This window comes from Gadus chalcogrammus, chromosome 4 (assembly GCF_026213295.1).
Source record: "Gadus chalcogrammus isolate NIFS_2021 chromosome 4, NIFS_Gcha_1.0, whole genome shotgun sequence".
Lineage (NCBI taxonomy): Eukaryota > Metazoa > Chordata > Actinopteri > Gadiformes > Gadidae > Gadus > Gadus chalcogrammus.
Genome location: NC_079415.1, coordinates 17,537,877 through 17,552,694, shown reverse-complemented (window position 1 = coordinate 17,552,694; position 14,818 = coordinate 17,537,877). Strand labels below are relative to the sequence as shown.

Here is a 14,818-nt window from a genome sequence, read left to right as displayed (position 1 = left end):
CTGTCTGTCTGTCTGTCTGTCTGTCTGTCTGTCTGTCTGTCTGTCTGTCTGGTCTGTCTGTCTGTCTGTCTGTCTGTCTGTCTGTCTGTCCGTCCGTCCGTCCGTCCATCCGTCCCTCCCTCCCTCAGTCCCTCCCTCTCTCTCTCTCTCTCTCTCTCTCTCTCTCTCTCTCTCTCTCTCTCACTCTCTCTCTCTCTCCCTCCCATGCATGGTGTAAACACAACCTCTATGTGTGGAATGTTTTCCTCTGCGAGCACACACACACATGCACACATCTCACAGCGGCCAACTGACTAAACTCAATTCTTCCACCTTTCCATGCTTCTTTAGGGGGTGATTGCAGAGAACATGTTGTTCACCATCATGTCTGAAACCTTTTGACCTTCTCATGATGTAAAAAACGTTTGGTGTGTGTGTTCTGGTCCCCTCTCTAGGATCTCTGGTAAAACGTTCTTACAGTTTCTCCCTAATCCGACCCTCTGTTTGAAAGAGGAGGACGTCACCAAGGAATATATACAGGATGTGTCAGGGGATAATGAGGTGACCTTTAAACGCAAACTCAAGCCGGAAGAAGCAATCAAATCAATAACCGAGGAGAAAGACGGATGATTCTAGAAAAAGAGGGGGGAGGAAGCCTTACAATACGAGTAATGCCTTTATTACACATTATATTACACATTATGCAGATAAAGAAATAAGCTATCGTCTGTTATTTGCCAGTGAATTCAAGAAGCAACCTTACACGTTGCAAATCCAAAAGCTAATCTCGATCTGAGCGTGCATGGCCAACATGTCATTGGATACCACGTGTTAAAGGAATTAAGTTCAGAGTTATGCGAAACACTGTATAGGATTTCATATGACTCAATCAGGCCCTTCTGGAAGGGAACCACAATAAGGTTGAAAGTGTTGTGATTTTACCTGCTGATGGTGACACTGAGCAAACAACATAAGGATAACTATGGGACAGTATTGGTCCCAGAGGTTGACGTGTGTTGTACGCTTCCAATACAATATAAAGCCGTCTTGACATTTTCAACTCCTTCTCAGGTCGAAGCAATTAGCACCCAGGTCTTGTACTGCAATAAGCCGAGACACACTGTGATCCCTGGTATTATATTCTCCTCTAGTGGATCAGATGTTCTGAAGAGTCTCGCTGCTTGGCTTTGGGGTTGTTTGTGTCTTGCGAAGCCCTTTGCCAAAACAAAATGCACTCAAACATTTGCCACTTGCTGCTGAACCAATCGGGTTTTAGCAGAATCACATTCAGAACGCATTCACCAGGTGGGTTCATGATGGATTCCTCTCACACCAAGTACACACCAAGTACATATGATCTAGTGTTTGAGTTAACACACACACACACACACACACACACACACACACACACACACACACACACACACACACACACACACACACACACACACACACACACACACACACACACACAAACACACACACAGAAGCAAACACCCACATTCACACAAGCACACAAACAAGCAAACATACACACAAACACAAAGACACACACACACATTTGCACAAACACAATCCACGTGCAGACTGTAGAAAGAAAGGACACACAAATGCACACACGCACACAAACACACAAACACAAGAAACACACACAGACACACAAAGAAATGCACGCACACATCAAACACACACACACACACACAAATACAGGTTACAAACATCCCCCCCCAACATACACGTGCCCACAGTGCAGGACAGAGAGGAGCCGGCGTCCATGAGGATTCAGAGCCTTGTGGCTGCGGACGTGTCTTGTGCTTAATGCCAGCGGGTCAGCACGCGGTCGGACCACAAATGCCACCGTGTCAGACAGGGCTGAGGCCCCCAGGCCCAGCCTCATTAAACATGATCAGCCGGATTAACCTTTTGTCTGTGACTATCAGGACAGAGGAGGGTGGTCGCCTGACGGTACACGGGTCTGTGTGTGGAGACCGGTTTTCAGACGGGACAGCTGTGATTCACATGGGGATAATGCAGCCTACATAGTGTTGATCTGTAGAATCGCTATTCTCTTGTTAGAGATGATGAAACATTAATTGTTGTTTTGGCTTATCTGCAGAGCACAATAGATTCTCATGCATTAAACTCACTGTTCTATTCATATTCATCTTTCTTTCTCACAGTTTGTCTATTTCTTGATACATTCAGTGACTAGCCAAAGCATTGAGGCCTTACGAGTCATTAATCACCATGTGATGTCCATAGCCATAGATTTCTTATCACACTACCGCTCTCTAGTGGTGGATGATGACAGTTCAGACGGCAGACACAAAAGAGCATGTCCTGGCATTTGTAACAATTTATCATCACATTAGAGATGATAAAATATAAATTGCGATATGGCTTATCCAGAGAGTATAAAAGATTCCCATGGCGTGTTTTATGCTCACTTTCTATTCTTATTCATCTTTCTTTTCACTTTCTATGATAGACACTCTAATTGGTACCTTTTGAGAGGAATGGAAAATAATAACAAATATATAAACCAAACCAAAAAAAGAAACGGCAATTCGGAGATCAGTAAATATCAAAGTTGCTTTTTTCCTCTCATGCTTGTCGCATGTATGACTTTGACAGGACCCTTCTGCCCTCTTGTGGTACCTCAGAGTCTACTCGATGGACAACAAGTCACGCAGTGTGTTTTGAAGTGACGCTGGTCGGATCTGCATGCTGGGCTGGAGTCTGCGTCCGCATCCGCGTGCACGGTGACGTGTTTCCATATCAAACTGATCCACAATGCAATACAATCCACGTAATTACCTCTGACTGAATGTTTTACTTCTAGAAGTAGTTTGGGGTCATTAGAACGTAATATTTGCCTTGGAATGGTACGTTTTCCAGTTCACTTTTTGTCCAAGGGGCTTTAAAGAAGCAAACATCGAATTATTATAATTATTATATTGATGAGCAACATCTTTTTATTTCCACTGCACATACATGGATGATTAAACTGTTGCCTACAATCCAAAGCCGCTATGAATGGAAATGTTGGTTGATTTGTTTGGGTTTGGTTTCACGAAACAGCATCATACAGCAGCCCATATATACAGTCAGAACGGTGATACTACCGAAAGATGTTGCTAATCATCAGCCTGTATCTATAGCTCCTTCTGTTATTCTTGACCTTCCTCCATAATAGATGATTAGACCGACTGCTCGCTGGAATTGCATTCTGCTGACGACTGTTGCAAATGCCACAAGAGGGCGCTATGGGGATATATGGACGTAGTAGTGAAATACAGTAGTCCCACATAAAACTACCTTCTAATACGGAACAACATTAACTGTAAATCTCCAGTATCAATGTTCTGAACTGAAATACAAAAGAAAATCTCCATGTTCTAGAAGCATAACTATCTTCCGAACTCTGCTGAGAGGAAGGGAAGATTTGAGAGTTATAAAGAGGGAGAGAGCAGAAAATTGCAGAAGACAGCAAGACTTGGAAAATTAAACACTAAAACGTCCCCTCCCTCTCGGCTCCCTCCCTCCCAACGTTTCTCTTCCAATGAGCAGTGTTGCATTTCATGCACCAGTGATTGACATGGCTTGACATAGCAAAATGGATTATGACCCAATCACGAAAAGATGCCCTTATTGGTCAGACATGACACAGAGCATTCTAAGAACTAAATAAAGAGCAGAGACCTTCTTCTGTCCCCATGGGACATTATTTCAGAAAGGGTATTTAGGCTCCGCTAGTCCATCATACTTTCTTTATCCTGTTAGATTTTTTGTCAATGAATAACAAGTATGATGTTTGTCAATTTAAAAGGTCAAGAAAGTTGCAGTTTATTTTGGTAAAACATTGAAGCAACATTTGGTCAGATGTGAAATAACTCTCATCACTTTATCTACATCTAAGTCACTACATCTCTCGTCTGGCACTTCAGTGGCAGCCAGGATAAGAGCTGTTCAGATTCTCTAAATGCTAAGGAAAGGTGCTTCAATGCCTCTTTCTTATCACCTTTAGCATAGGGTAGACTTGCCCAACCTTTAGGTAAGGAGAGGGAAGGAGAAAATGCCCTCCCACAATTCCTTGCGGCAGGAACATTTCAAAGGACGCACCATTCATCCATTTACGAAAAAACCAACAATCAACACGGCCGATAATTATTTTCATACAATAATACAAATTGTGATCCATGTCCATAAAAATGAGTGAACAGGAATTTGAGCGGGACTACGTTCTTTCCATTTTGTGCCCTGTGGCCTAAATTAATCATCATATTTAAATTGCAATCGTAGTAATAAAGTATATATTTTTCCCAGTGTTGCCCACGTCCATATAGCCTGTGTGAAGACAGAGAAGTTACAACGCACGGAGCACAGTATCTGAGATGCTCTTTTAGCAGTCCATCTTCATAACGTTGTTGTGTAATCATGGCAGACCCCCATCCATAACAGAATACCTCCATCACCTCCGCCGCCGCATCATGAGTCATGACGTAGCCCAGTGGAAACACAGTCTCATAGTGACGTAGCCTAGTGTATGTGTAGCCTCAGTGAAGTAGCCTAGTGTAGGTGCAGACTCATAGTGACGTAGCGTATAGCGTATTGGTGCCATTTCTAACAAATAACAAAAAAAAGTTAGAGCTCACCTTCAGCACCTTTAATGTTCAGGCTCCACTGAACTGAAAATACATTGAATATAACTTAACTAGCTCAAGTCTTCTTATAGGACAAGGATAATGTAATGTATGCTTTCCTTTAACTATCCCAAAGAAATGACCAAAGGTGACACTATTTCTATCAGAAGTAACTTAGCTCGCCTAGTGAAAGGAAGACAGATTCTGCCCTTCAGGCCCACAGACTTTCCAGCATTCAAATAAACAATACAACAACATTGATTCAATGGGGATGATGGAAACAGCCAGTGGCTTTGCCTTTAGGTTTGAAGCTCTTACTCATTCAAGGCCATATTTGTCCAAGGACAAATGTTTTTTCTCCAATAAAAGAAAATGAAATCTTAAAACCATTAGTTAAAAAACAAATACAAATAAATCCTAGCCTCAGAATGTGCTCAAACTAAATTAATATGAAACCACATCTTCCTTAATAAATAACTAAATAAAAAAGACAAAATCCAGGCTGTGTTTAGGAGAAAGGTACCAATGAGATCACTAATCTACACACATACTCCTTCACCAAGATATACTGGCCAGGAGCCTACCCCCTCCTCTGAATCAATCAGAACATTGTAACACAGGCCCATAAACATGGGATTTCTCCAATATTACAGCAGCGTCCTTGATACAGAGCCATATGCATATTACAAACCCACGACTACCAGAGTGAGAGCCTTCTGCAGGCCTGTATAGCTTGTGTAAGCTGCCTCTCAAACCAGAGCCCCCTTCTCCCTCAGACCACTCCAGCATCAACTGTAAGGCAAAGCGTTTTTCCAGCTTCTAAGTTTTCCACAATGCAGCAGAGTAGCGTCGAGTACGGTGCATACTAATGTGTAGGTATGCGACTTCAAGCCCTAAATGGAAGCACATGTTTGAGTGGAATAATAATAATAAAAAAAAACGAAAACACGTTTACATAGAGCTGTTATCAAACGATTTTCCCCTCTTTTCCTTCATTTCTTTCCTTCCCTCCCTGGTTGGTGGAGGGTCTGTGTTTCCTGGGGTCAGAGCGTGGTGGGCTGACTGTTTTGTTGAGCGGGGCTGAAGGCCAGCCGTTTGCCAGCCTGCCGGGCTGATGCAGAGCAATGCTGCCACATATGGCAGTGATTAGGGCCCGGTGTTTATCTGCTCTCAGGACAGACTGTACGAGAGCAGCAGAGCACCACGACCATGCAGACGACTGTGCAGCTCTCTGCTCTGAGATTCTATAGGAGATGAACAAGACCACAGGCTGAACACGCACGCAGTCCAGCGCAGTGCAGACACAGATCAACAGAAGCAGAGACACACTCACAGACACACGCATCGTGCACATGGACACGCACTCACCCACACACATGTTAACATGTGCACTGCAGACACAAACACACACACACGAACATACTCACACACACGTATGCGTTAACCCGGGAAGACACTAACACATGCATAACATGCATGCATAACACACACACACACACACACACACACACACACACACACACACACACACACACACACACACACACACACACACACACACACACACACACAAACACACAAACACATTTAACATGTAGAGTCAAAAAGACACAAATACATACACAGACTCACACAGATATACATTCATGAACCCATGAAGACGATACACATACACAAACTGCACACACAGACACACTCATAAACACTGAAACATAAAAGGTTGCTTCAACTCAATCTAGGCAATCATAACAATGCATTCCAGCAAGCAAACCAGACATTTTGGGGATTTTCCAGTGGTTCTCAAACTTCTCAACACAAAAACACACACACACACACAAATGCTCCCTAAAATAAAGAAACCCCACACACACATTCTCCCACAAACACAAACACAAAAACACATACACATTATCCCACAAACACGAAAACACACACACGGTTCAAAATGTGTTTCATTGTGTGTACCGCTCTCTCCTTGAGATAAATTATCTGGACAGTATCAGAAGCGCCGCGTGGCTGTGAGTCGTGACAGTGATTTGGCGGTCCGTCCATCAATCACAGCGGGTCTGCTACTCACTCCCCACCAGCCAGTCCCACCTTAGGTCCCGCGCCTGGCGCAAGCAAAAGAGGAGAGCCCACTGTGGCTATGTGTGTGTGTGTGTGTGTGTGTGTGTGTGTGTGTGTGTGTGTGTGTGTGTGTGTGTGTGTGTGTGTGTGTGTGTGTGTGTGTGTGTGTGTGTGTGTGTGTGTGTGTGTGTGTGCGTATGTGTGTTTGTGTGTGTGTGTGTGTGTGTGTGTTTGTGTATGCCCGTGTGTGTGTGTTTGTGTATGCCCCTGTGTGTGTGTGTGTGTGTGTGTGTGTGTGTGTGTGTGTGTGTGTGTGTGTGTGTGTGTGTGTGTGTGTGTGTGTGTGTGTGTGTGTGACCGTGTGTGTGTGTGTGTGCCCCTGTGTGTGTGTGTGTGTGTGTGTGTGTGTGTGTGTGTGTGTGTGTGTGTGTGTGTGTGTGTGTGTGTGTGTGTGTGTGTGTGTGTGTGTGTGTGTGTGTGTGTGTTTGTGAGTGTGTGTGTGCCCGTGTGTGTGTGTGTGTGTCTGTGTCTGTGTTTGTGTGTGTGCTCGTCGATCCAGCACCCAGGCATTGTTTGGATGTGTATAGTGCTCGTGGCTAGCCTGGCACTCATAGGGGCACTCAGAAGTGCTCTGTACACTCACACTTATCACCTGAAATGGGAAGAGAAGAAGAAGGAGAAAAGAACAAAATGCGGAAGGACCTAAAAACACAGAGCTAACAACGCATTCCTTTACCCCTGTTTAGTTTGTCGACTGGTTACCCTCCAACATCCCCCTCCTTAGCAGCTTTTTCCAATCACAGCGTGAATGTCCTCAGTTAAGAAGGTTGAACTGTTCCGCACCAGTTAGATGAACACACAAAAACAAAGAACCACACAGACCCCTCATGCCAGCCGGGGCCAGGAGCGCGGTGAGTTACTATAGCTACATGAGACTGTTTTAGGATCAATGCATACGGAGATAACATTTCAAAGGGAAGGCATCCACAAGAGCGGTGCAGTCAGTTTGGCGTGTGAATGGATGTGGGGAGGATTACAGGGAGGGGAGAGAGGGAGAGGAGAGGAACAGTAGAATGGTGCTGGCTCTGCAATGACTGCCAGTGGGTTTGTGTCGTTTCTGTGGCTGGGCTTGATGTGGCCCTTGGCACAGGGTCTGTGTGAGTGGGATTTATTTTTCCTCCTCTTCCTCTCTCTCTCCTTCGGCTTGATGAGGAACTTGGAATAGAAGCGGGAATGGGGTGGGAGGAAGGGAGAGATGCAGAGCGGGGCATGAGTGGAAAAAGCACAGGAAGGACATTTTGGAGAGCCAATGGGGTGGTCCGACCGGCCCGTTTTAGAGATTGAATCATGGGCAGCATGAATTACTCACACAGCTGAACTCTCACTATAAATCATAGTCAAGTTCTCGATGCCGAACACCAATTCAATTCTGGAAGTCAAATGATGTTTTATGACTGGAAGATGCGGAAATGTTATATGAAAATATCAATCAGATCAGAATGGGTTGGATTCCCCTCTGATATCTGACGGCGCGGATCTCCTGAGAGGGGATTGCTTCAAGGTGTAAACCAAAGCATTACCATATCTCCAGCTGGGCTTTTTATGTTTCCACTTTAGTGCTGTCAATAGAACAGGCTGGCGTACCAGGCTCTTATCTTATGAGGCACAGTGTTTGATCAAGTGGCTGCCCTCGCTAATTCTCCTTCTACGTATGCCCCAACCACTGTCGTGACTGAAGTGTGCGTATTATAACCTTGCAGGCCTTATGTGCATACCTGGCCTTAAATTAACTCCAATGAAGAGGCCTGCTTTGGATTCCCTTAGCAATCAATTAAAGCAGGGGTCTTCAACGTTTTTCAGGCCACGGACCCCCAAACTGATGGAGAGATGGAGCGGGGACCCCCTATATAAAATTGTGTTTTATATTAAACTGGTCCTATGGTGCCATGTACAAAATTAACCTTGTTATTGTGCATTCAATACTAAGATATTCAAATAATACGTAGGTTCATATGTTCATGTTTTTACTTTAAACATGTGCAAGGTACAGTAAGTAAACTGTAAACATAACAGACATTTTTAAAACATAAATGTGGAAAGGAAAATTAGTTAGTGCCACTGGCATGCATAAACATACCTGTTATCTTGCATACAATACTGAGACAATTAGAAGTGGAAGAACAGCTCATCGGAATAGAAAAGGATCATATATACGCCTCAATCGGAATACAATTCTCTCTCGGTTTGGGGTGGGTGCGGCTATTTTTTAACCTAGAGATGGCATAAGCAGCTTCAGTAGTTCGCAGTAGGTCGGCCTATAGGCTACTTTTATGCACATCGACCGCTTTCAAGGAAAGTCGATTTTTTTGCCTCATTCACGTCTTTCTTATCACTCTGCAGTCCGGTAACTTATCAACCCTGGCGAGTGACGTCAAGGTCTTTGGCGGAATATTTCTCTGCTTTCACTACGAATGGTAAAAATAAAAAAATAAAAAAAGACACACCGTGTGAAGATATATTTTCGTTTTTGCAAATAGCCGTGTAATAAGCGGTATAATAGAACGTCGCCGGTCATTATCGAAAGTAATACCCTTCAGGGCGAAGCAAGACACCTCCGCTTCGCGTCAGGGTCCGGTTCGCCCTGTCGGGGCTTATTTTTCAGATAATGACCGGCGTTCTGTACATTATCCGCTTACATAACAGCACTCTCTCTCTACCAACAGTCTTGGCTGCGCACACTCATCCAAATACGTATTGTTTGCGGCGGAGAAAGGGGTAGGCCTAGATATAAAGACCAGACGAGAAACTGACGTTGCTTTGCTGTCCTCCTCCTTCTTAATTGAAGGAGCAGGCAGAGAAAAGCTCTCTCCTGCTGGGCTTTCATTAAAATCAAATACATAAAAATGTCACCAAAACTTGAAAGCCGACGGCAAGAATTAAATGAGAATTAAATGACCAAAATCGTGAGGACTAGGCTTGCGACCCACACACACATGTGGCGCTCGCGCGGTCGTAGCTCATTGGCGCCACCTATTGATCATTATGTGCCAATGCACAGCCTCTCATTCAAATGACTTAGGGGTCATTTGACCCCTCTGTGGCGCTAGTAGTAAGTAAAAATGGCCCGGCGTTCCTAGTGTTAAATACACAATACACAGTGTGTTGGAATCATGTTAATGTGTATTTAAAGACATTTCAATTTGTGGAAGAAATTGCGGGGGGGGGAATATAAAACAAATGTCTATCTACCAAAACTTTCGCGACCCCCCTGCAGTACCTCCGCGGACCCCCTAGGGGTCGCGGACCCCCTGTTGAAGACCTCTGAATTAAAGGGTTCCTGCGCTTTAGGAGTTGGTTTACTGCTGGTTTTCCCTTGATTGGGTTGGTGCATTTCATTGGAGCCAGTGGATCTAATTATGACGCTACCAGGCTACTGATTAGTTTTTTAGGTCCTATTTAGCTCATCCATCTATATACCCTGCTTTGAATCACTGTTGATGCCTCAAATACCGGCTTCATTTGTAAAGGTCAGCAACACTGCTAACAAGTTATCCTGGGCTAAAAGTTGCCGACTATGACCTTTGATTAATGACAGCAATGCAGACATCATGAGCTCCGACAATACATTGAGCTGGAAAATGATTGCTTTTGGTGTGTTTGTTGAGGAGCTCCATGTCGTACTGCTGGGCGGCTCGGTTTGGACTCACTGGCTGGTTTGCTTTACAGAGTTGTGTTTGGATGGCTGGGCAATATGAACAAATATAATATCTCAGGATATTGCACATTTCTATTTAGCAGCAGCATTAGTAGACCTCTATATATATTTCTGCAATATAGAATTTTTACTTCTATATTCAACTCTTCGATAGCAGCTTTTGAATCAAACAGTTTTTTTTTGGTCAGGCTCATCTAGGAACAGGAATCTAGACTGAACACGGTGTATCTGCCACTGTGTGTGAGTAAAGACAGAGAACTGGATCTCATTATCATATAACGGAATGACAATGATCAACCCTTGGTTTGCACAAAGCCCTTCACTGAAAGCTACTTCAGAAAGCAAAACGCACACTAATTCTTTGGGTTTCTTGGCTGCTGGCAATAGAGCCAGACTAACCAGGTAAATGGACCGTTCAGTCTGGTCTCCGCACACTGCTTCAGGCAGCTGTCTGGGTGCAGTGATTAGCCATGACGAAACACCCTGGGGAGAGCCTTGTCTCAGGACATCACACACAGGACTACAGGAGAACTGTACGTCTAAAAAAGACCTGCCAGGAATGATAACATGTTACACATGTGTATTGGAGCTGAGGAAGGGTTGATCATGTGTATTACCTTTTTTATTTTCAGGATTAACCTAAATGTTGGCGTAGAGTGTGTGTGGATGATGGCTGATTTAAGCAGCCTCACCTGGCCTGAGTCGGACTGACTGGACTCGCTGGGTGAGGCTGCACCCCATGTTGTATATGGATTAATCAATGTGAACGGTTAAACCCGCCATGACCGCACATACTCAAGGAGATCTCCTCCATGGAAGCATGGATCCCCATCTTGTCATCAGATCATCATCTCATTGTCCTCAAACTCTCCAGTAAAGTGGTTTCTACATCACCCTCCTGTGTCCTGTGTCTGGAGGAGCACAGGTCCGCCTTGGTGGTGTGCAGCCTGGACATTGTTACATTGGATAGTAGTAACATTGGACATCAACTATTGAGTCATTTAGCAGACGCTGACATCCATCTCGCTGAAGCAGACTGCATGCATTGGGATTCGAAACCCGGAACCTTCTGGCCAGGATTAAAACTAACCCAGATCTAACTCTAACTATAGGTAGACACTGTCCACTAACCTGTCATCAAGTAGCCGTCAGCAAACCGAATATCCCCCCTCCCCTTCCCCCACTGATACAGTCTTCCCGGACGATACCAGAGTGAGTCCAGGTTCTCTTGGCTTCCGCTGGGCTTCACCCACTACCTTCACTCTGTCTCGAACTCTGCCCACATCAAACAAATCCACCCATACGCACAAGCTGGGATGGGGCTGTATGTGTAATGTAATACAATTTAAATATGCACACACACAAAGGCACTCTCACACAAACACACGCGCACCCACACCAGAGCACACACACACGCACACACACACACACACACACACACACACACACACACACACACACACACACACACACACACACACACACACACACACACACACACACACACACACACACACACACACACACACACACACATACACACACGTCTTTCTGAGCTAAACCTAACCTGAAGTTCAGATCCTAATTCCAAACACACCAGCTGTCAGAAATGTCGTTAATGAAACAGTACGCCCCAGCAGGGGGTCAAGGTCCCAACAGGTGGGGAGACACTGGTTCCTTTGACAGATTATTAGGCTGCATGCGTCAAACACGAGTGAGCTAATGAGGTGAAACCAATGATGATAGACTGACACAACCAATAATAGGGAACATCGTAAAACAGAAAAGCTGTTTTGGGCAATTATAGGGATTACGCAACACTGAAATGCAGTTGTTTCTATAAAAGGTAAATGATGGAACAAAAAGGTTTCCTCTTTAATGCGAGCAGGGTTGACGCACACACACACATACACATACACACACTCTCACACACTGTGTGACACACGCACAGACACACGCACGCACGCACACACACAGACAGGGCCGTAGCATCAAATCCTGGGCCCCTATACTATAGCTACTGATGGGCCCCCCTGCGCCAGTTTGTTGACGGGGGGGGGGGTCCGGAGCGATTGTTGGGGGGGGGGGGGGGGGGGTCGGAGCGATTGTTGACGGGGGGGGGGACTGGCCAAGAAGTAAAAATGTTTTTTTTGTCCCCTTTGTCCCCGCAGTCCTACGGCCCTGCACACAGACACACACACACACACACACACACACACACACACACACACACACACACACACACACACACACACACACACACACACACACACACACACACACACACACACACACCACACACACACACACACACACACACGACCACACGTACACTTCTGCTGTCACTCGCCAGGCGCGGGACCTACAGGACACGCGGGGTATTTTACCCCCAAATGAGTCTTGGCAAGGCACGCGACCGGTGCAGCGACCACGTCACCTCCATCCCCAGCCATCTGTGTCTCTGTGTGAGGTGAGAACACGCTGCAGTACAAAAACCTAAAGGGGGATTCGAAGTATGCCCCTCTACTGATGTGTGCTCATTAGGGACACAACATGTGAAGGGAAAATATACCAAATCCAAAACCCACTGACACATCCTATGCTGCAGGCATTTGCAGAAGACCTGGTGCAGACCATATGCAGTGGCGCGTAACGCGTTCCCTGGTCGGACAGAGAACGTAAACATGGAGGGGAAAGACCCCCCCGCCCCCCCTAATCTATGCCTCGACACCGGAGGATACAAAAGGTGCATTATGGCTCCAAAAATAAATGAGGAATCATTCGCCATTTCCTTATTGGGGCTTTCGGGCTCTCTACTATTTCTACTACGGCAGCTTACAGCCGGGCTTTGGGGATCCTCTCGTCTGTGCGCGCACACGCTGCTGTGAACGGACCAGAGACACACATCTGAACCTAGAACCGTGCGTGTGTGAAATGCACATCTCCAACCAAAAATGCATCGTGTTACCAAACATGTGGTGGTGAGATGCAGAGAAGCGTGGTTCCCATGTCATGCTCGAGTGTTGCCTTGTGCAGAACTGTCCCAGGATGGAAAAAAAATGGGGAATCGCCATCCCGTCGGCGAGGAAACAGTGCCTACCTTGTTATCTCGAAGCTGCACCCCTTCCGAAGGAGCAGGGCTCTCTTTCGCATGATGCCCGGTTTCTCCCGGCCGAGGTACACGTTTATATCCGAATTCATGGCTGCTTCTGGCGGGCAAGTCTATGTGCACACTGAGGAGGAGACGGCGAAGCGTTTCTTCCCCGAGGAAAGTGGAGAAAGTCGAAATGGGTTCACTCAGAGACGGAAGACAGAAAGAAAGAGTGGAAGGAGGGCCAACAAAAAAGAAGAATGAAGGAGAAAAAAATCCTTTGGCTTGGCTGAGCTGCGAGGGGCCAGCCGGTGGATCCGCGGAGGGCTTTTCTTCTGCCTCCTACGAGCTACAAACACACTGTGTGTGGAAACTCAGCACAAGTGCATGGTGCTGGTGGTGGTCGTGGTGGTGCTGTTGGATCGCAGTGGGCAGAGGTTGGTTCCACTGCAGTCGGCCACCTGAGCCCGGGCCAGTGACGGAAACAGCAACGCTCTGCCGTGTCCTCAGAGCTTTTGTTTCGGGGACTGTTGAGCGAGTCCCCCAACCCCACAAAAACACACGCGCCGGCACAAAGCGCGCGCAGGTGCGCGCGCGCACACACACACACACACACACACACACACACACACACACACACACACACACACACACACACACAAACACACACACACAAACACACACACACACACACACACACACACACACACACACACACACACACACACACACACACACACACACACACACACAAACACACACACCTCTCCAGTGAAACGTTATTTAGTGCCTGCCGTGCACAGTTGATGTCAGGATGAAGAGATAGAACAATATATATGAGGTTGGTGCGCGCAAGCGCAAGCGTGTGTGAGTATGTTTGTGAGTGTGGAAGAGAGAGAGAAAGAGAAAGGTAGACAGAGAGCGAGAGAGACTGAGAGAGAGAATGGTTTGTTTGTGTGTGTGAGTGTGTGTGTGTGTGTGTGTGTGTGTGTGTGTGTGTGTGTGTGTGTGTGCGTGTGTGTGCGTGTGCGTGTGCGTGTGCGTGTGTGTGTGTGTGCGCGTGTGTGTGACTGTGTGTTTGTGTCATTAAACCTAAATGGTTAATGCTGGGTAATAAAGCGTTGGATTATCAAAGGCGTCAAAACTGCGTTTTCACAGACATTTCACATCATATACCTGATGACGTTTAAAATTGCAAGGCAACAACTGTTAGGCATGTTGGCAGAATTGGCAGCATAGGATTCTTAAAATGTTGAGAGAGAGAGAAATGAGAGAGAGAGAGAGAGAGAGAGAGAGAGAGAGAGAGAGAGAGAGAGAGAGAGA

The 14,818-nt window shown here is 45.9% G+C and overlaps 1 protein-coding gene across 2 annotated transcripts in view; it reads right to left on the bottom strand.

Moving 5' to 3' along the window:
* The window catches only part of garnl3 (GTPase activating Rap/RanGAP domain like 3), a 65,293-nt gene extending 51,304 nt beyond the window's left edge, over positions 1–13,989 (bottom strand). For both annotated transcript variants that reach the window (XM_056589112.1, XM_056589113.1), the window contains exon 1: positions 13,505–13,989. In XM_056589112.1, coding sequence (XP_056445087.1) covers positions 13,505–13,605 — 101 coding nt within the window. In that variant the 5' untranslated portion in view covers positions 13,606–13,989. The remainder of the gene's footprint in view (positions 1–13,504) is intronic.
* Between the last annotated feature and the right edge of the window lie 829 nt (positions 13,990–14,818).